Here is a 22,937-nt window from a genome sequence, read left to right as displayed (position 1 = left end):
CTTTTAATTATTTGCTTCATTTTAATCATTTATGTTTTTCGATTAGGTAATATTTTGTCGTTCGTCATATTTCATTTGAATTACTTATTTATAATCGCAAAAAGCGGTTGAATATTTTGTACTGTTCAATTCGAATTTTCTACGCTTTAATGTAATTCTTATTTTTAATTCATGATGCTAGTTGTATGCCATGCTTATTAAATAATATTATTCAACATTTGTTACATAAATATTAATTTGAAACTGTTAGGCAGAATTAATTTTAAGATTATTGCCAACGTTCGTAAATTATTGTAAGAAGGAATGAGAACTTGAAAATAAGGGGCAATACATATTGGTTTTTATTATATTTGTTGAAATTCTTTTAATTGGCAGAGTTAATGCAAATGCAAAGAAACTTTAGAAAGTTTCAAATGTAGGCTTTGGTACTGTTGAAATAACTATAGTCATCGCAATTATTATTTTAAGATTTAAACTATTGTTGAAATTGGCTTAACAAATTCGTTAGGACTGACATCAATCCTTTCATTTAACCAACATCGCAAAATTCCAGTTTCAACTTGAATTCAAAAATGTAAAGAGACAGTTTAACTTTCTCTTGTTTACACTTGGTAAATCCTTCTTTTCGAGAGAAAAATCTCTTAACTGTATTCATTTCTAGAATCTGCAGATGATTTTTTAAGAATTTAGAAATTTTCAGACCTGTTCTGAAAAAATTGTCTTTTTGTTTGATGCATTCAGCTCTCGCATGTTCGTGCGCTGGCTGCTGGTGGCAACCACATACCTCCGCCTGAAAAGCCGAATTATGAGGGTTTCCCTCGAGGAGGTTCACCACCAACTCCTGTAACCCCGACACCTACGACAGTACAACAGTTGCTGCGCAGGGCGCAGATTCGCAGGAACGAAAGACATACCCCGGACCCACACGACGAAAGTATAAAAAGACCCAGGGTAATATCACCACCCCTCAACAACAATGATGCAACGCCAACGGATTTTTCGATGGTCAAAAATCATCTGTCGAATAAAATTGAGGGAAATGGCGTTCACGAGGATAACAGTCCAATAGAAGATTCGATAAAGTGCGAACCTCTGGAATTGACTGGAGGCAATGGTGGCACAGGTCCCCACAATGAGGATTCTTCGGATTCTGGCGCGGCGGCATCGGATCGACCACCTGCATCGGCGAGTAGTAACGAGCATGAACCTGAACCCGAACATCCACCTACGCCTAATTATATGCAAGAAAGTAAACTTTTTACTTCGACGCCAGGAAGCTTCAATTTTAGTATGGCGGCGCTCACCACAGACCATTCACCATTGTCAGGTGAGTTCTGACTGGGAACCTTTCATTCGGCCTGTACGCATAGAACAATTTGATAGAATTTTAGTTTTTCATTTTCATTAGTGTTTTTTTAACTTGCGTAATCCTCAAACTAATTTCTGCTTCCCACCTTTTCCCGATTCTATTGTTTTTAAAGTGCAGACTTTTTTCTTTATTGTCTTATTTATTCAAATTCATTTGGATTCATTTTTACCACACTTATGGATTGAAAAGGGTAAAAATATGAGTTTTAATTAAACTTGGTGTTGATGTTCGCCTTAAGAAGGATTAAAAACTTGTTTTGGATTAGCAGTGAAGCAGTCAGACCTTAATTTGATTAGCAATTAGTAACATTTAAGAAATTGTTAGTCAAGTTTAACTAATTTAGGTTTTGAGAGTGCAACCAGTAATTTTGAAAATAATCAAGTTCGAAAACATTCAAGTAGGATATGTTAGTATTACAAAACGACCAGCTTGCCAAATGAAATTTATGAAATTACAGAAAAACTTTGAATTTAGAACTTTCTAAGTTGGTACTAGCCCAAATTGTGAGCAATATGAACTGGAAAGTATTAAAATCTAAAAGAATGACACAATTTGAAGCATTTGATTGTTGTAAAATTCTGATAATTTTAAAGAAAAAAATGGTAATCACATCTGATTTATATAAATTATTTCATTATGTGTAATGCAAAATATTAAATTTTGAAGCCATTAAGTATATAGATAGAATTCATAGTTTCAACAGTTTAGATTGAATAAAATTGAAAATTAAAATAATTAAAATTCATTCAGATTTTCAAGCAATCAAAATTAAATTTTCGAATCATATTTAAATGTACTTAATTTAAGTGGAAACGATATAATATTTTGGAAATGTGTAAATGAAAAGAACTTTACCTCCATAATTGGAGATAAACTAAATCAAAATTATTTCAAATTTTGAAATATGATAAAAATATCAAATGTTAAATAAAATTAGGATTAGAAGTTTATGCCCTTTTTCTTCATCATGAAATCCACTATTTTGATACAAATTTCTACTATTTTTATTCTTTTCCGGAATTAAGATTTGTGAGTCCTGCTTACGTTTTGTATTTGTATTATTGCATCGTGAAGGGGTGTAATATTCAAAAGAAAGAATAAGGTTGCCCTATCTTCCTCTCGTTGTGTCATTTGTTTTTAGTTCGCTTTAACGACTACGCATTTTTCTTAGATGCATTTTTTTCACTCTGACATTTCATAACATATGTGAAGTCTTCTTTTTTCTCTATTTGTTATTCTTTTACAAATGTTTCATACCTACCTTTAGATGCAGAATATGTTTTTAATCGCTATTCGTATTTTAATTCATAATTTTCTAAACTATCTAAACCAATACTGCGAATTGCATTGATTAAGCATGTATGTCCGCTTTATTCACAAATTTTATGTTTATGCGTTTTTCCATAAAATCTTTATTTTTGCTTGCATACATGATATATGCTTCATTCACACAGAATTGCGAAATTGCGTACAGGCCTTCTGGAGCCTTTTAATAAGGAAGCTTTCTTTCTACTTGTGACGATAGTGAAATTTCCAGGTTTGGGTCACGGGTTGCAAACACCGGACTTGGCAGGAACTTCGCAAGGTAAGAAAACTTCCATTCAAACAATACAATTCCCTGAAATCACAAGAATCTAAGAATCATGGAATTTTTATCTATTTTCATTTATAATAATATTTCCGTGTCGATAAATGTGATTCTCAATTCTTCTTGATTTCGGTGGCTACTATCCGCTACTTTTTTTATTTTTCAATCGGTAACCGAAATATTCTAGACGAATTAAACTCATCTGCAATGTTGCGGTCCGATGAGAAAACACCACTATGACTTGTGCAGTTATATCAAACTAACAAAATCACAAATGATCAAAATTCAAAGTTTTATTGGTTGCGGTGAAAAATCATACTCTTTCTCTCTGCTTGGAAGATTAAATTTCTTCTAATTGGCATGCATTACCAAATCATCAAAATCATCATTCTGTACTTTAAGATTAGATACCATTACGAATCGCTCGCATTTCATAAAATCATTCGTGGAAATCTAAGGCTCGGAGGCAAATGGATGTTTCCAAAATTCACAACCTATTTATTCAAAAAAAAAATATATATATATATGTAAAAACAAGAATAAAATATTATTATTCGTTTTAGAAAACTAAAATAAATATAAAATCCTTGCCCACGAGACCATAGACCCACTGTAATTGGCGAAGAACAAGAAAGAGAGAAAAGCAAGTTTGAAATCACTGTACAAAATAAGCCCACTGCAGACGTTATCTTATAATAGAATAATTTATAATAATAGCAGAAAATGTAGTAGGTAATAATATTCAGAGATCAGACACTGCAGTGGCTAGCAGTAAGCTATAGTCCATGGTTTTCTTTATTAACCTTTTTTTTTATTTTACATTTTATTTCCTCTTGAGTCTCTCGTCGCGGAGTTGACGATGAAAGTTACTCACAAAATACAATGCATTGATCAATAACTTTTTTGTTACTTCATATTATTATTATTAACCTTTGCCGTGCTCGTACTGTCCAATTTGTCGCATAAATTTCTGTTAGTGTGTCGTCGTCCCGTCAAATCGTCGGCCTTGCAAAGCAGTTCCGCCGACATTGCTCATACGTGCATTTTATATTACGATACACATATACAAATTACCTTACTTTGATTTATTATAGTAAACAATACAAACTTAGGAATTCATGATTTATAATTATGACTTACCTATAAAAGTAGTTATTTGAAAAAACACCTAATGGTATCGTGAAACGTATTTGTTTCTTGTATAAAAGAGGATGTGATAGAGTCTCCACTTATCACCTTTACTGTTTGATTGTTATTCGATCCATATAACAATAATATTGTATTATCGTAGATTAAAAAGACACCGCTTATGACAACCGGAACATGATCTTTTCTTCAAATCCAAGAGTGTCACTCTTCGCGATAAAACACTTCTAAGTTTCCGTTTTTCTTTTGTTTGAACATGTGATCTTTATTTATTTTACCTCTAATCCGTACCTTCAATCTTGAGTCTTTTTAAAATTGATTGAGAAAGACACACTTTTATGGCCCAGGTGTCTCTTTTGAAAAGTTTCATTTATTCTGCCATCTGCTTATCAGTTTTACATATCACTGTAAAAAGTAAAAAGCTTCGAACGTGAAACACAACCACGGTTTATCGAGTTCATTTGAATGCATAATATTCTTAAGATAGACCTGTCCGGAGCTTATAAAATGTTGCACAGATAAGAGTCTTTATCTCAATTTCAAATTAACGGAATGAGTTCTAAATTTTAGAAAAACTTTAAGAAAATTGTCCGTCAAGATTTCTTAGTAATAGATTTCTCGCTTGATCATATGGAACTTTCTTAATAAAAAATTAAAGCTAAATTTTTATTTCGCTGAAACAAAAAGTGTTTTTAAACTCGGGGTATCAACTGGATAACCTTTGTTTGTGGTATTAGTGGATTATATTAATAAAACTGAAATCGAGGATTTCATTACTCAGATTTACTACTAAAAAAAAACAATTTATGTTAAGCAGTTATTTGATCAAACATCAAAAGCTTGAGTTTGCGAAAGTAGATCCTGAAGACACATATAAGAAAGATAAAGTTGCTGTAAAATTGTGTTTGCTTAGAATTAAACTGAAAAAGAACTAATGATTCGCACAGTAATTTTCAGAAGCAATTTGGCGACAAGTTTTATTAAAACTTTGGCTAATCTCTTATGTAATTATCTGGCTATAATATATATCACGAATAATTGTTAATTTCTGAGGAATTGGGTTATGCGATAACTTTTAGCTAAATAAAGTGTTGTTGTTTTTTGTTCATGAATTGATAAAATATTTATAACATATGACATTTAGAGATTTGAGGTGTAATTGTATCTTGTAGTCTACCTCTAAGTAGTGAATTACGATGAGAAATTATTTTGAAACATTTGGGGAATAATGAGTTTGTAAATGCTTCAGCAAAAAATTATTCCTTGAAGAAGAGTTCCATCTTGATAAGAAGGCCTTGAAGAAAAATCGCTTCTTTGTCTGGAAATCGAGACGTTGTGTAAATTCAGGTGCGGCCTTTCGATTAATATTTGAACGCCTGGTTTATGCTAGGTTAGTACTGAAAAATTTATCGCAGGGGCCTTTTGATAAGACAGCAGATGTTATCCGTGAATTTCAAGGTCCTTCTAGCTCCTCGTTGCGGACGTGGACAGCTAAACATTGGCCTAACTAAAAATACAATGACCTTGGTACACCACTTACGTTCCTACATCGCGCTGCTTATTAGGCATATTAAATCGTGTGTCGCCTACCGAAACTCGCTCGCATATCTTTCGTTTTGCCCTTTAACCTACACCGAGAATCGAAGTTACGAAAACGCCTTTAAACTTTTTCTCCTATTCGCATTGCATATCTAATCACCTACTTCATACTCACATCAAAAACTCTAGATAAAACTTATTCAACATAAAGTGTAATTTTTAGAAATTATTTCTTCAGCCTTGGAACTGCACACTTTTTTTTATTTTTCTTTACTTTTGTGTCACGTATTTAGTGAAAAATTACGACCTCTCAATTAATCTTTTCCAGCTTACAATTACATGTAAGCAAATTTAAATTTTATCAAATTCCATGCATTGTAAATAATTTGAAATATTTTTCACAGAATTATATAACTTTTATTGATTCAAAAGGTTACTCAATGAAAAAATAATTATTCAGTTTTGTTCAATAGCGAGGTTGTGAATTATATAGTTATACCATTTCAAGCAATACAAAGATTTGCCTTCGAACAATAGTTATTCAAAAGCTATTTTTCTGAGTGTAACTTTAAAATGTTAAATGTAAATTTTGCAATTGCTCAGTCATGAAATCACTGTACATTAATTGAAATTATATACAAATTTTTGGCCATTTCAAAAAAATCCCTTAAGATACTGTTTTAATGTTGAATAGCAGTTTCTAATCTGGTTCTTAGAATTTTAATTTCGCCTTTATAAAGTTTGGATCTATTATTATAACCAATTTTATAACTCAGTAGGAATCAATACTGCCGTACAAACTAAAAAGATACATAAGTGACATTGCCGCTTAGGTCTAATTTTTCATTGCCACGTTTAAGAGAATCAATCTAAGCGGCAATGTTACTTTTGTATCTTTTTAGTTTGTACGGCAGAATGTTCCTGATAAATTGGCAAAAAAATGTATCAGGTGATTTTGACAAGCGAGGAGCCCAGAAATCTTTTAAATCTACATTGCCTCAATTTTAAAGTATTTTATTTACAATAGTACTTCAAACAGAAATAAATTATTTAATTTTCAAAAGTACAAAGCATGTCTCTATTTTTAATATTAAATGGCCCCCTTTCACCGAATCAAGTTTCGCTACTGACTCAAGTTTCATTTCGCAAAACCAGTTCTTTCCTATCGCCGAAACTGATAAAGCTTGAACACACATACACACACAAAGTTGCAATATTTGCCTTCTTCAGTGTATAAAACTTGCCATTAGCTTCAAAATTATCGTTAGAAACTATCAACCTTATAGCTTATGAAATAGCAAATTTCATACCCGAGATCAGGTCGATCCTCTGATCAGAATTCTCACACAAACACATTTTTTCGCACATCTTGAAAGTACGATTATTTTTTTAATCTGTCAAAGAGAGACTTTATTCCCAGTACACTTTTCTGCTTATCTGACAGGAATACATAATAATGGCTGATATACAGGGATTGAGATTAAAATAAAAGTGTGAAGGAACAGACTAATATAAAAAGTCCATTTGTCATCTTCTCTAGTGTAACTGCATTCTAGGAATCTTAATTTTTTCTTCTTCTCTTGCCCCAGAAAACACTGATAGTATTCATTAGTGTTAAACACAATCATTTCTTTTTTTCTCTTCGCTGAGAAGATTAATACAAACATTCATTGCCTGATGATTAATTTGATCGTTACAGTTTCATTTTGATCATTATAAATTATTGTTCAAGATTCTATGACTTTTTATGGTTTAGATTGTCTCGAGAATATTAAGTTTTATCGGTTCGCAAAAATCAATCGTTAGTTTTTGAGCCACCTTGCTTTTAAGTAAAAGTCACGAATCTAATCGAAATTGAAGGCGGAGATAAAGATGCTAATTATCATTTGCATAATAAGAAGAAAATGACGTGTTGAGTATGAGTGAGAATTTTATAAGAGGCATCGCAACCTGAAAATTGCGCTATTAGTTAGACGATTTTTTTACTTTTTTCATAAAAGTTGTAAATCCTTTAGAGTTTATGTTCCCCTTTGTTTGAACAGTGACTTAACTTCTAAAGATTCTTCAAATTTGAAATTTGCTCTGCAGCTCACATCTTTCGTTCTTTCATTTTCACAGTTTAAAAAGAAAATTAAATTAAATTAATATAAAAGCTAGAAAGGAATATTTAGCAACTATGAAACAATAAAGTTTGGTGTAAAATTTCGTGGGGAAAAAAAAAGAAGATACCGTCTGGGCGTCAGGAGACTATCGGGAAAACTGGAAGAAAGAAAGTCTTTCTTCGTAGAGTATTCTTAGCTCCGTTTTGTTGATGAAAAAGGAAGAGGGGGTGGAATTGATGTCTAAAAAGAGTTGCGCTAGTAGACTGATCTCTCTTTTTTTGTATCTTCTCTCGTCTCGCGCTGTATGTTTTTCATTTTTTTCACCGTAAAACACCACTCGCAAAGAGAACCTGTTGTAAAATCCAACCGCGTAAAAATAGCGGCACAGAACTGAGCGAACTACTTTTCTGCGCTATATCAGAGGCCGCATTACAGCCTCCTGATGCAATGGCTCAGGGCAAATATTTATTCCGCAACGCATCCTCCGAACTCTGGGCACTACTACTGAGTACTACAATGTATCCTCTAGCCTGATTTTTAATGTGAAAGAATTTTGCAGTCACATACGTTATTCTTTAAAATTAATTTCGCTCCCTTGCAGTCAGAAATAATTAATTTTCATATTGAAATTTCGTAATTTAGAAGAATTAAAAGTTTTAACTGCTTGAAATTTCATCCTGCTGAGTTTATAATTGTGCTCATACTCTCTGCAGGGCTAAGAAAAGAGGGCGAAACAAACCAATTTTATGAAATTATTCTCCTACTTTTGGCTCAACTTTCGGCGCAGATGCTGATTCCCTTTTCCCTCTTTTCTTCGGTTCTGATTAACTTGATTGAAAGTTCCGATTTCAAGGAACCTAATTATGCATAATTGTCTCAAAAGAAAGTTCTCTTCCCATCTTTCGCAATCAAGGATCTTCTATTTAATTTGTCAAATTTTAATCATGGATTCAATTATTCTGATATTCAGTATCCACAGTGTTATTGGAATTTCTAGAAAAAGTGAAGATATAAAATATCTGATTTTGTTTATCGGTCCTTGTCGCCTGACAATTGACTGCCAAAATTAGAAAGGAATCCTCAAAGGAATCTTTGCAAAATATTGCACGTTGCCCAATGCATATTCGTTTTTTATCAACACTTTTATCCGATAAATTTGTTATCTGATGCACTCGACACAAAGAACTCAACAAGGTATGTTTCTAATATTGATAACATTAGATAAGGAGAGGAGATATAGTTTCAAATTTTCGAGAACTTGTTGCCATCTGTCTGGGAATTGATAGAGCTTCAATGTGACGTAATTTGAATTCAGCGGATTTTATCGACGCTTTATAGCTTGGTAATTAATCTCGAATTCGTGGTGTCGTGTATTGCAACGAATAGAAATTGAGCTTCTTAACATTTTTTTTATTCCATTTGTCTTTTGTACTCACAGCTGGTCGTTTGTTTGTCCTAGTATCTCGCTCCAGTATCCAAAGTTGGCAAATTTAATCTTTGTATTTCATTACACTTATGTTAATTTGAATTTCACTTCGAAGAGTTAGATTTTGCACCTTAGGGCTGGTTTTTATCTATAGTATGAATGTCGTCCATTCCCAGCTCTAGCCAACTGTTTTTGTGGTCTGTGCTATTATCGATGATGAACTTGAAGTGACCTCGCAAACTGCGCAATAGTCCTTCTTGCAAATAAAATAATTGAATGATTTAATACTTCATGCTACCTAAATCACCTAAACACATTTGAATATAAATAAAGGAAGTATCATGAATAAAATGTCAAAATATTTATAAAGTGAATTATATTTCAATAATTCAGAACCTAAGGCAGTGAATTCAGTTGCGGGTTCCTGCCACTAGTTGGCAGCAATCTGCAGTCGGCTATTCAAAAGTCTTATCAATTGAGTCCCATTTAATGACTAATTGGATAATTTACTATTATCGAAATCTCCGTTGAATATATATTTTTTAATATCTGAGAATAATCTATAATCTATAAAATCCTTAATCTTCGGTAGATAAAGTAGAAATCAGGGTTGGGCTTGTTATCACTTAAACGTACCTTGTTACCTTAAAGCATGGACATAGGAAACACGGGACTAGGCATGCCATCCTAACTTGGGCGAGCGGGGTTAAATCCACGGGAGGGGCGAGAATTCCATAAGTGGGGAGAGCCGCCATCTTACGATGTGCCATTTGATTATGCGCACGAGCATTTTTACCGAAAAACTGTGCATGAAAATATAAACATGTGGGCGCTGCCATGTTTGTCGCGGGACATCAAAAGGTGGCTGACCTCCCCTCTCATTGCATCACCCCCGCAACGGCATGCCTAGTCCCTTGTTTCCTATGTACATGCCTTAAAGTTAGTTTTATTGAGTAGATGAAAATTTCAATAAAGGAGAGTCAATCATCAATCAATCATAAATTCCTCTGCATTATCAACTTATTTCTATTATTTTCATCGTAATTTAAATATAATGCAAATTTCAAGTTCTCATATTTGCTCAAGATAGTTTTTCACATTTATATGGAGAGAGAAATTCCCTCTTTTGCAGGGACCGTAATCTAATATCCATCTTTGAAAAGGAGCTTTATTAACACCCGTGAGAAAAATTCGCGGGGTCGGTTTGAAGATCCTGAAAGATCTTGAGTTCTATCACCTATACTAGAGAAAAGTTGGACACATTCGGTATCTAAGAGTTGGGTAACCAATCCGGAAGCCACTCATATTTTTCTCCCTGTTCGCGAGTAGGCCTATCGATCGCCATGAGGCTCCAAGCTCAAAGCAGAGTCAACATCAGTCATAATACAGCCCTACGGGCGAGCAGGGTTATTAAGAATAATACGCATTCTAGCTAACCCCCCCCCCCCCCCCCCCCCCCCCCCCCCCCCCCCACTTCTTATAGAACACCCTCGAGGGTTTAGAGCGGGGTGCGTTGCCAGGGTAACCAACCCGGTAAAATCCCACAAAGAACCAGTGCCATCGCTCCTATAAAGCTTCAATCCTGTATATTGACATCCTATCCCTATGAGTGTTATAGGCTTTTTACGTACATCCTTGTCCTGTCATCGCTTCAAGTTTCCTTACCATCCCGATCTTCCCACAGTCCTGCCCCTGTCGACCTTGCGGTCAACGATTACTTTCAAACCCAAGGGGAATGGCGTGGTCAGTTACACTCCTAACTGCTCCTAATTTTTTGTTAATCATACTCAATTTGCAATAAGATTTTTTTTGGAGATATCAAGATCGTGGAATTAAAAGATTTCTTAATATTCTTAGCTAAGTCGGATGTATTACAGAAAGGGATATAAATTTAAGTTTGTTAGGCTGAAGTTAGCAATTTTAAAATATCTATTCCTATTATATTCATGTACTGGACTGTGGTTACTTATTAATAGGTTGGCGCGTGCCAAAAGTGCAGAAGCACCATTTTGATTTAGAAAAGAATGCTTTCAATATGCGTCAGTATTGAGTTGCTTCGTGAAAACTTTGATTGGAAGGTATTATTAGCTTTAGAGAAACGTGTAAGTTTTTTTCGCTTGAAGTGCAAGTTTTCTCAACTTTGGACGATGATGAAAAATTCTATTTTCAATTTTACAAAAAAATATGATCTCTTGCTATAAGTTTTTTTATTCAGAAAGCCGGGAGAGACTTTCACCGGGAAAGCCCTGAATAAAGCCGGAAGAGAAATATTACATCAGGAGATTTCCCGTATTTCATAATTCGTATGTTTTGTTATTTTTAAAAGTTCTCAATTAGAAAGCATATCATTTTCAACGTGTTAAGAAAAATTATAAAGTTTAAGGTTCGTAATGCTTCTCGTTATATTTAAAAATATGTAATTTTGAACGGTGAAAATTACATTGATTTTTTTTACAAAAATCATATTTTTTAGAAACAAGTCTATCCAGTAGTTTTGAATTTTAGTTGATACTACGTGATATGATACTAATTTGAATTTTATTTTTACAATATTTTAGTTTCAAAATAGAATAATTATTAAAAATGACAAAACATTTCCGCTATTAAATGTTCTAAAATTTCATATTAAAAGCCTTGATATTTGTTTTGAATTTGATAATTTTAGATTTCAAATTGAAAAATATTTTAATGAAAAATTTCAAGAGTGAATAATAGTTCTAAAGAAAGATTTTAAATTAAAAAATTAAAAATTAGGTTTAAATGAAAAATTATAAAAATCTATGTAACAGTAACTGATACATCAGCAAATGAATAATTTCGGTAACTTTAAATGTTTAGAATTTTATATTTCTGGATTAACATGTTGAACGCTCAATTTTAAAATTTTCTTTTTCATAGGTTTTAATTTTGTAACTAAGATTTAATTAGAATTTTGAAAATGATTAGTTTTTAAGTGATTTAAATTTATTTTAAATAATTGATATTTTAAAGGGTTTGTTATAAAAAAAGTTTTAATGTCACAAGTTTTGGTGACCATACATTTTTTCAGTTTCAAATGAAGTTCGCGTTCGTTTAAGTTTAAAGGTTCTGGAATAGAATTTTTTTTAATTTTACATTTTTCCCATTCAAAATTACTACAGTACAACTCGGAGCCTGGGCCGGTTTTGGAACTGGAGGAGGTGGGAAATTACCCAGATTAAGTGCCGTTTCGTAGAAAACGCTTTTGTTTGATCACGCCTGAGCAATCGCCGCTGACCCCGCGCTGCTCCTTTTAATCCTACTTGTGGCGCGCCATCAGTCCTCGGAACATTTTTGATTATGCAATTTTTAAGGCTTTTAGTTATAAATGATACAATTTCAATTCCTCTGAATTTTAAATAACCTAATTTCAACCGGAAATCTTTCAATTTCGTGATTCGTCAACTCAAAATAAAAGCTTTGAAATTTTTTTTTAGAAGCCCTTAATTCGAAATTATTAAATGTTAATTATTGATAAAATTTAAAAAAAAAATATTAACAAATGGGTTGTTTTTAAATTTCATATTTTTTATCTGAGACGGACTCAAAATCCAAATACGTGAACGCGTGCAATTACTGCTAGTGTGTAATGAAATACATCTCTGCATTTTTCTTTATTAGACACAAAAATTTCCTTATCCTACGTGTATGATTTAAAGCAAATTGATTTTATGCAAAAGAGTTTTTTGATGCTTATCGATTTCTGCAATTGATGGTATATGTGAAAAACTGTGGGTTTCTCAAAGAGAGTTAATTTTTTACTTGTCGTTGGACTTTATTATTTAGGTCAATAGTTGTTTGTCCCCTGTAGATTTTATCCTAAACTATAATTTTGTTAATCTCTTTGTTTTTACTCATGATTCTTTGTATCAAAATTAATGTAAGAATCAAAGTCGCAAGTCTGGAGAATAAAAGTTTGAATGTGTTAGGCACTCTTAAATTTGAATGGATTAGTAATATTTTCATCTCTCTCATCAAACGTAAAAAAGATATAACAAAAATTTTGTTTAATCTCGTTAGAAATCTCAATCTCAGATGTTAATTTCACATCAGAGATTGAAATTACAAAAGCACCATCTCCTTATTGATTTATTTTCAACAACAAAAATTCACACAATTCTCCCAATCTACTAAAGATTTGAATCACCCCCTGGGAGCATAGGTAGCTTGAAAATACTGGGGTCAAGAATTGAAATAACTCTGAAAAAGGGTTGAAAATAAAGTCCTTTAAACCGATTTCAAAGCTCGTGAATTCTCCATAATCTAAGGGCGGTGCACAAATTTCTCGGGATCAGAATTTAGCTGCTTTTTGTTCCCAAACTTAAGGGGAAATGCTAACATAAGAAAATTAGGAAGATAAGGATCGGCGGCATGATTGTATATGTAAATTGTTATCTCGTGATCGAGAGTGAAAGGCTGAATTTGAAGCAATGAAGCATGTTCTAGGCTTGTACTAACTGCGGATAAAATCGCACTTGTATTGCGCGTCAGCGTATAATTGCGAGCATGGTTGGACTCAGCCCCCTCCTCTTTGGTTGCAGACCAGGAGGTCGCCGAGGAGGACGGGGGTTGGCAGTCCGCCACAACTACCACCTGTGAGAACCAGCAAGAAGGTCAGCAAGCGAGTTCAAACCAAAGTACACCTGCTAGTCAACCCAGTGGCGATGTGGAGGGACAACATCAGCAAGATCACCACCATCAGGAGCTACCAATAATTGACCTTCTTGACGACATAAACGATCATATGCAGATTGTCCTCAAATCTGAACCAATATCACCGAAAATTGAGAGTGTTGAGGATTTGGAATCCTGTTTGTTGGATAATGATTTGGAGAGGCTGCGACGAAGTCAAGAAGCGAACCAAGAATCAGCGCAGTTTTCTCACTTTCGATTTCAAAGAGACAACTCCTATTCAACTGAGAGACTCCGAGACTTTAATCGCAGATCAACCGAACAACAGGAGTCAATGATTTCAACTCGACCTGCAAGTGGAACCTACTGCAGCTTTTGCCAGAAGCATTTTTCGAGGGCCTGGTCATTACAGAGACATCTGGCTGATACGCATTTTTATGTACCTCAAGCATTGTCCTGTGATCAGTGTGGCAGAAGCTACAAGTCTAGGAATAGCCTGGTTAGCCATAAAAGCCAGTACCATGCCAAGAAGGAACGGAAGGATATGGAAGGACAGATGGAAATTACTTATTAATATGAGTTGGGCAACATAGGGAGCAGTTTTAATGAATCCGGATTAGAGTTCTAGAGGTTAAAGATAATTTGGAATTGGGGAATATTCAGAGAAAATGATAAAATATGAAGATCTCTAAACTATATTGATTTATTTTATTGCTGAGAATATAGGGAGAATTTCAGAAAAGATTTATAAGCAGAGATAAATAATTCAAATTTTACCTAGTTTGATGGTTGATCAGATGAGCGGAGGTTAAAGTACAGTCGGAACTATATATATCATACTAATATCATACTAAATCATACTAAATTCCTGATTAATGCAAGTAGATGAATTTTTCACGAATTAATTTTAGGATTCAGGATAACTTTGCGTAAATTTAAATCAATACAACTAATGTCAAGTCAGTATACGTAAACTGAACTGATCTTACTGCAAATAAACTCAAAGTAAATTCAACTATATGAAAGTGAATTTTAAGTAAATTTAAGGGCAATTAGACGTGATTTTAGGATTTTTCTGACATTTCAAAAGTGAGCCATTTTTTAAATGATTTATAAAAATTGTTTGAGTATTAATACTGATTGCTGTTTGTAATAACAAATCGGTAAAATGCAATTGAGGTAAATTTAGTTAAAATTTCAAATAATTTAACTAAGTTACAAGTCATTGGAATTGAACGCGATTTATTGAAATTCATATTTATTCAGAAAAATGGATCTCTAACAAATGAAATGAAATTGATAGTGAATGTTACTGAATTTGCACAAAAATTAAACTCCATTTACGTAAATTCCAGCAAAGTCTCATTAAGTTTATATTGAATACGAATACATATCAAGTTAATTCAACTCTCTTTGACTGAATTCAAATTGTACTCAAATAAATTTAATTTTAATTTGATCTTAGTCATCTTCTTATATTTAATTTTTACAGAAGTAGATCATTCGTATTGTTTTAAAGTGAGAAAACTTCAATTTGTCATAAAAACCATTCCTAAAGAATATTTTCAATTTAAAACTCTAATCTGGATATATAGTCTACTGCTAAATTTGTTAATTGTATTAATGAGCATTCATTGTGCATGAGAAACAATGGGTAGGATTTAAAAACTTGCTTTAAATTCACATTGAAATGATCGCTTTTTGATGATGGTCGTATAATTAAATTTTCATCATTGTTTCCCGGGAAAGGGCATATTTTTGTGGAAATTGGAGGGATAAAATACCGATATCAGAAAATCTCTGTAGAATAGCTATCATTCAGGCGGATTGAATATCAGCTACATTGCGCGATAAGATGTAACTCACGTAACAAATGGGTGTTCACTGTTTGAATGGTCGTTGGATCAACGAAAAAGCGAAATCGAGTATCGCAGTTGATGACGCAGTTTTAAATATCGAGAGCGCGCAACGAGAGGCATTCAGTCCAAAATTATTTACATCGATTCTGATATTTAATTTCACCCTTTCACTATTCGAGGATCAGTACTGAAATATAACGCGAACGCGTGTCAAGCTTAATTATTTACATACTCAGTTTTCTTTGTTTTACTGAAAAACATACCAAAGTTAGTAGCAGGTAATGTTTAATCTTGATTCTAACTCCTTTTCTCTCATGCACAATTTATGATCGTATACCTGTGTTTTTTACGCTTTACCAAAAAAGTGAGATTAATTATGTAACACATCTGCTCGGTTCGTAGGGGCAGTTAGTGAGGTAACTTAATTTATTGAAATGATTTTTACGTTATGAAATAACAAAGAGCCTCAGTTTTCATTCATCAAAAACACTATCCTATTTTTATATTGCTCTCTCGGTTCGCTGAACGATTTTGATTAGAATTCTAACTTTCATTGGCGTAACCCCTAGTCATCTGCAAAATACAATTTTTTCTTTGAACTTAAACTTGTATGCTGTTGTATTACCGTAAGATAACAAATAAACTGTAAAGTTAAGAAAACGCATTCTTTCATTTGTATCACATGGCATAGGGATTTCCTAATCATTTATGAATCTGCTGATCGCAGAACCTCCACCTTGTTCATTGCATCAGTCCATTGAAACACATCATACCTGTAAATATTTATATATCTACATAAACGTTCAAGTCTGCACTACTATCTCCTGCTGTAAATAATATGCATCAACATGGATCCATCTGGTGCCTTTGACCTGAAAACTAACGTCATCGCTCTCAAACGAACGCTGGAATCTTGGATTGCTTGTACTCCTATGTATGAACTAAGCCCGTTAATTAATACGTTGCGTTGTAAAGATGGTTTGCTTCTCACCCTCTAAAATCTTACTTAAAGGTTTCTTTCTCTCTTTATCCATTTTGTTTGTTTGAATCATTGCCTAAATGGCCTCTATACTATAATAACTAAATTTACTTTCATCACTATATGCACTAGAAGCTTTAATCTGAATTGATAAAGAGGGAAATTCTTCTTGAAGAATTTTTTGGTGAGGGAAAGAGTGGAACATCTGCGTGGATGAAAAGAAGCGAGGTATATGGTTTAACCAAGCGAAATAAAAAAAAATCGAAAGCATAAATTCGGGCACGGCTTATCGGGTGACGGTGGCAAAGTGACTAAGGCACACGGTTTAAAGGTGTTATTGAATGAGATGGTATTGAGATGGGATTGAGATGAGATAAAATGATAATTAAGAGGAGATAATAAGATGAACTAATATGATGAGATAATATGAAAATTGTGAAAAATTGTGAAAAAGCGTCAGTTTGAAGTCGTTTAAAGATTCGAGACGTGAACAAAAACAAAAGTAACCCTGTGTCTGGTTCTGCCGCCAGGTCTGTTGGCCGGCAGCAGCACGACCGATGAGTTTCGATGCGAGCCTTGCAACAAAAACCTGACTTCCTTAACGCGGTTGAAGCGGCATATACAGAACGTGCACACCAGGCCCAGCAAGGAACCGATCTGTAACATCTGCAAGAGGGTTTACTCCAGTCTCAACAGCCTCCGGAACCATAAGAGCATCTATCATCGACAACATAGCAAGAACGAGCAACAACGAAGGGAGGAGGAAGAGCTGAGACAACAACAAAGAGAACAACAAAGGGACCAGTCAGACCGACCTTATTCTCAGCAGCAACAATATCCGCGCTTAGGATGAGGCCGGTTCTGCAGTCCGCATGGATGAGTTCCGAAATAACTGATAACTGATACCTGATAACTGGGGTCTTTGGTAACCTTGGTCCCAATCGAAAATTATTACAATTTTCATGTTTTTACGAGGTCTTCCGATTACTGAATTTCAAGCTACAGCGTGAAGTAGATTAAAGAAGAATGTGGTGCCAAAGTGAACTTTCTCAACGATAGTCAGGTTGGAAGTTAAGTGAGAGAGCGTGATCATTGTCCAAGGTCAAGCTAAACAGTACCTTGATTGTTCATTGTATCACAACCAACGGTTTGAGTAAAGTGATATGTAAATAATTATTGTAGAGCCAACAGATTTTCGGGATCTTGATTCAGTGGGTGACAAATTTTATCGGTAACTTATTGCATTTTTAAGAATTATTGGTAACGCTATAGAAGAGTAATTTTGCGAATTTTTATTATTTCCCAGCAAAATTTGTTTTAATTCCTTCATTTTGATTTCGAATAATAAAACCAGTAGTGCACTGTACTTTCTTAACCATTCTTCCTTCGGTTTCCGGCTGATTTATTAAGTTTTCATCTCAATTTGCATAGAAGAACAATTATTAAGGGCGAGTGGTTAACTATGACGTACCTGCATATCGACATTCTTATATATTGTTTGTCCGGATTCTTATTTTTAAACTAAAGAATTTAATTTGCTGAAATTTTTAGAAACGACAGAGAATATACAAGTGTACGTCTGTCTGGACTATTGAATTTTGTTGTTTTTCAAATAGTACAATTTTGATATTTTTTTATTTAATGTGATTTGGAACATAGGTTTAGTAGTTGTACTATTTAAAGAAAAATCAAACTTTATTTGGCCAGACCCATGTGCGATGGTATATTTTCTTTAATTTCCGAAGATTTTTTATCGAGATATCTTATTTAGTTTAAAAATAAGAAGCCGATCATCAGATAAATCGAACTGTGAGTAATTCGTGGCTACATATAATAATACCATTTGACATTAAGTAATCCTTAAAAGAACTTTAAAAGCTGCCATGTAAAATAATACAAATTTTGAAAAGTTACTTTTCTATACTTTTAGTAATTTTTTGTTAAAAAAGATTTTAATTAGGATTTTATAGTTTGGTGGCTTCTTCGCAGATCTGAGTTTTTTGTATAGAAAGTTTAATTTTAAATATACTTCACCAAGTTTCTCTACTAATTGCTGAATTGTTGTTTGTAAGGAGTAAATCCATCCTTATTTTAATTCATGCAAGTTTGCCATTACTAAAGAAACTCTGCTATTATTTTATTTTTAAAAATGGTCTTGCTTTCATCTCTATAAGCAGTTTTTCCAAGTTCTTATTCTTGCCTAAAGAAAAAGAATCAATCGATGTGAACAAAACAAAAAAATCATCTGTTCCAAACCAAAGCCGATATTGTTACATTTGAAATTGATCCTGAATGCATGCAAATCTGTTTAAAAAAACTTGGACAACAATCAATATTGAGTTGCTTACTTTATTCTCAAAGTTGTTTATAACTATTATCAATTAATAGGATGGATCATATAATTTTGTGAGTATAATAAATATCGATATTACAAATTTTCCAACATTTTTACAAAACTATTTCCGATATGAAATTTTGAAGAAAGATTTCATACAATTGGTCCGAAAAATTTACATATGACAAGCTCTCTAACTGCCTTCGCTCTCAAACTATTACTATATATCTCAATTTATGTATGCTTATAAAGTTTGTTTTTTCTCTTTGAAATTTAACCAATCTTTTTGTTGCAATTTTTTTTAGATTAGACAAATAATTTTGCAGATTTGTAATTCAATGCCATCAAACAGTTTAATAGTACTCCGCGTTTGTTGCATTAGCACGTATAGATATTTTGTATAGTTAAAAACATATATGTGGTCCATCAAACGAATTAAGTTAAAACTAAGAATCGTTACTATTTCATTAGTCTTCTGTGTGTTTCTCATGATTAATTTATTGAATGAATTAGTTTATTACTTAATACTTTTATTTATTGTATTAATCAATTAGCTTTATAATTGTTACATAATTAATAATAAGAACATAAAGAGGAGTTATGAGGTGCGATATTATTAATTTTTTATGATTAATTAGAAAGTAATGGGTCTCGGAATGATTAAATTATTTATGCGCATAGAGATAAACAATGCGGTTGGTTTAAATTAGCTTAGAAACTTGGTTCAATTAATGTATTTTTCATTTATCGGTGATTTTGTAGTAACTTTTTTATTTTCTGTTGCGCCAAAATATCTGAATTTTTCTGTCTTCTACAACTCTATTTTAATTTTTGACAAAAAAATGCTTGTCAAGAGTCCGAAAAGATGAAGTCACCAAACTATATAATTACATTTATAAGTTAACTAATTTTTATAATTACATTATTACATTACTATTTATACTCACTTTTTGTTTCATTAAAAAAAATAGTTTTAAATTCAGATTACATTTCGATATTAAGATACAAAGAATAGGGGTCACTTACAAAATACGTAATACATTTAGGGATGAGGGGGGGTCTGCCGAAGTATAATTCTCCATGTTAAACCCAATGGAAAAAGTATCACGCGAAGGGGGGGGTCTCAGAAATTCCTGAAAAGTGTATCACGTATTTTGTGAATGACCCCATACTAGAGTGGCTACGTTCCAGATTTTGTTTATGATAAACACTTGTTTTAAATAACCTGTAGTATAAAATCTATACAACGTAGAATTTGCATAACTTGTGCTATATACGTAAACAGAGTGTCCTGATTAGAGTGAAAGTTCAATTATTTAAAAACTAAGGTTAACAGTTACTTTTTTTCCTGTAAATAGAAAAATCTTCAGTCGATAAAGTATCTGAAATACAGTTTTAGAACGAGTAAGACGAGTTAGTGCCTACGAAGGCTGCTAGATCAGGAGATTCTTCGTTGATTGTTATTGTGTTTATAGGCGGTAAAGGTATGAGAATCCAGAGCAAATTACGAATGTGCATTTGAAGGTTTATAATATTGCTCTCGGGTATTGCTGCAGTACAAACGACTGAGACTTAAACGTAAATTAATCCAAGTATTTAAGGCATACATATTATGTATCTATAATAGTAGCTCGCAGACTTCTTATCCCACGTTACTAAACCGTACGAGATTGTAGTTTTCTCAACGGTTAGTTTTTTTTCATATTTACTTGTTACAAGACAATTTTTTAAGTCAAGTGTAATAGGTTTTCTCTATTTTCTATAATTATCAGAAATTAGGTTTCAATAACGCTGAAGGAAAAGGAAAATCTTTCAAACGGTGCTATTTAAAATACATTTTTGAAATGAAGCATTTATGGCAATTCTTTTTTTGTGGATAGTTTTGTCGTCTCTATTTTTGTTAGTTTCACTTAATTTACTTTATGGCGATATTCCTCTACGATTTTGTTAAGTGCCAGTAGGTTGAATTTTCATATTTTATTACTGGAACAAGGTGCGTTGTTTCCAGACGTCGAGGCTCGATAGAGGATGTTTTTATGAAAAGGATGAATTATTCAGCTTTAGCCTCTCGATTATCATAAACGGAAAGTTTTGAAAAACTGTGATTTTAGCGAAAACAAAACTAAATTAAGGTGAGACATATTCTGGATTTTTCTATTTATTAGGCTCGTTTTAGAAATTTCATTTATATTCAGAATATCTAGGCTAATCCAGGTAGATCAACGAGATCACAAGATAATGAGAATCCATGCGAATTATGATTATTTGCCAAAATGTAAATATTATTTACGACCGATTTTACTAATCTTCGTTCTTAGGGGTTTAGGGTATTGCTTCTCAATTTTTTTAGATAATTATGTATCCACGTCTGTTGTTGTTTCATTTATTTATGAATAAACGTTTCTTTTATACACCATAAATTCAGCCTTCCTGCGTATCTTTTTGTTATTCCAAATCTGTAAATAAAAATAGGTAAAAATTCTGAAACAATGCAAAATTTAATATTTCGAGGCACTCTTTTTTTCTTTTTGTTTATTGTCCACCTCGCGAATTTGCGCATAAAAATATGCAATGTTTTACGAAGTGAGTCATTATTGATACATCAAGCACGCTTTTTGCACCACATGAAAACATTTGCATACTCGATGCGATTTTCGCGTACACTTTTATTTGAAACAACACTTTCAAATTTAACAATGTGTTAAAGTGTATCAATATATATTTTTAATTAAACTAGCAAGGTATTTCTGACTCTTAACTGAATATAAGTTTATTTCCACATAGTGTTTTAATTGACTTGCATGCAAGTTAATATACTATATATATATATATATATACATTTATATAAAAATTTGTAATATTACCGCGATTTCGCTGGGAGCGGGTGCAATTTTCCAGATTAGCACCCTTTCCCGGCGAAATCCTGCGGTTGTCCTTATGACAAATTTTTAATTATATATATAAGATGTAATTTAGATAATGTCAAATTTTTTACAACGCTAAGGACAAGTAGGTAAGAATGAGAGATTCTTTTTCAGAAGTTTTAGACAAGTCATCAATGAAGAGTGATTTTCCATCAGCAAAGCTGTCCTGACTTTCGATTATTTTAATGTCATTCTGAGATATTTGACATGCTGGCCACAAATCTTAAGATAATTAACACTTGCTTCTTAAAAACATAATCTAGTGTTATTACTAGGGTGGGAGAGGTGTTGGAAATAAGTTTAATAGATATTTTATTTTTCAAATTCAGACAGAAATTCAGTTCATTTCTAAAAGAGATATATAATTTTATGTTATATTAGTTTGTTAGTATACCTCCTAATTATAAAAATATCTGAATGTAGAAACACTGAATTTCTTTCTAAAGCTTTGCTTATTACGATTTTTTTTCAAGAGAATTGATTGTAGTGTAATTTTTTCCTTGAAATATTAATATAGTTTAAAGATTAAATAATGTGAAGAATAAACTGCTTCATTTTACTAATTAATAAGTGTGTAATAGGATTTTACTTTTAACAACGTATTTTTTGATATCCTTACACGATCTTACTTTTTGGTAATAAGCGTTTTATTTTTGTTCTATTCTTTAGCTCCCAATGACCTTCATTTTCAACCTTTAATGCGGCAACCCTATAAAGGATACAAATTATGTAAGTATCTGTAGATAGAAAATTAAAATAAACTAAAAAAACAGGTTTCTCAGAAAATTAATAAAATTTGTAATCGATTGATTGATAATAATAGCAAAAGGCCATACACGAAACGCTGAGAAACCTGAGCAAATAGAATATTTTTATGATGAGATTTTGTGGCCATCATGTCCGATTGTCCCTTTTTACAAAGATTCTCGTTTTAAATTGACATAAACAGTTTATTATACATTGAAAAACAATATGTATTTGAATTATAAATTGAAGGTTTTCTGAAACTGAAATTTGAGA

The 22,937-nt window shown here is 32.6% G+C and overlaps 1 protein-coding gene across 9 annotated transcripts in view; it reads left to right on the top strand.

Moving 5' to 3' along the window:
* The window catches only part of LOC117174131 (broad-complex core protein), a 69,549-nt gene that overhangs the window by 22,253 nt on the left and 24,359 nt on the right, over positions 1–22,937 (top strand). For 3 of the 9 annotated variants that reach the window (XM_033362919.1, XM_033362920.1, XM_033362918.1), the window contains exons 4-6: positions 742–1,327; positions 2,895–2,954; positions 13,730–15,186. In XM_033362919.1, the coding sequence (XP_033218810.1) occupies positions 742–1,327; positions 2,895–2,954; positions 13,730–14,394 (1,311 nt within the window). In that variant the 3' untranslated portion in view covers positions 14,395–15,186. Of the gene's footprint in view, positions 1–741; positions 1,328–2,894; positions 2,955–13,729; positions 15,187–17,188; positions 18,214–22,937 lie in introns of those variants that run through there. The other 6 variants (XM_033362923.1, XM_033362922.1, XM_033362926.1 and 3 more) reach the window with 4 other exon arrangements.

The sequence above is a fragment of the Belonocnema kinseyi genome, chromosome 6, assembly GCF_010883055.1.
Source record: "Belonocnema kinseyi isolate 2016_QV_RU_SX_M_011 chromosome 6, B_treatae_v1, whole genome shotgun sequence".
Classification (NCBI taxonomy): Eukaryota; Metazoa; Arthropoda; class Insecta; order Hymenoptera; family Cynipidae; genus Belonocnema; species Belonocnema kinseyi.
This window is presented reverse-complemented; position numbering and strand designations above follow the sequence as displayed.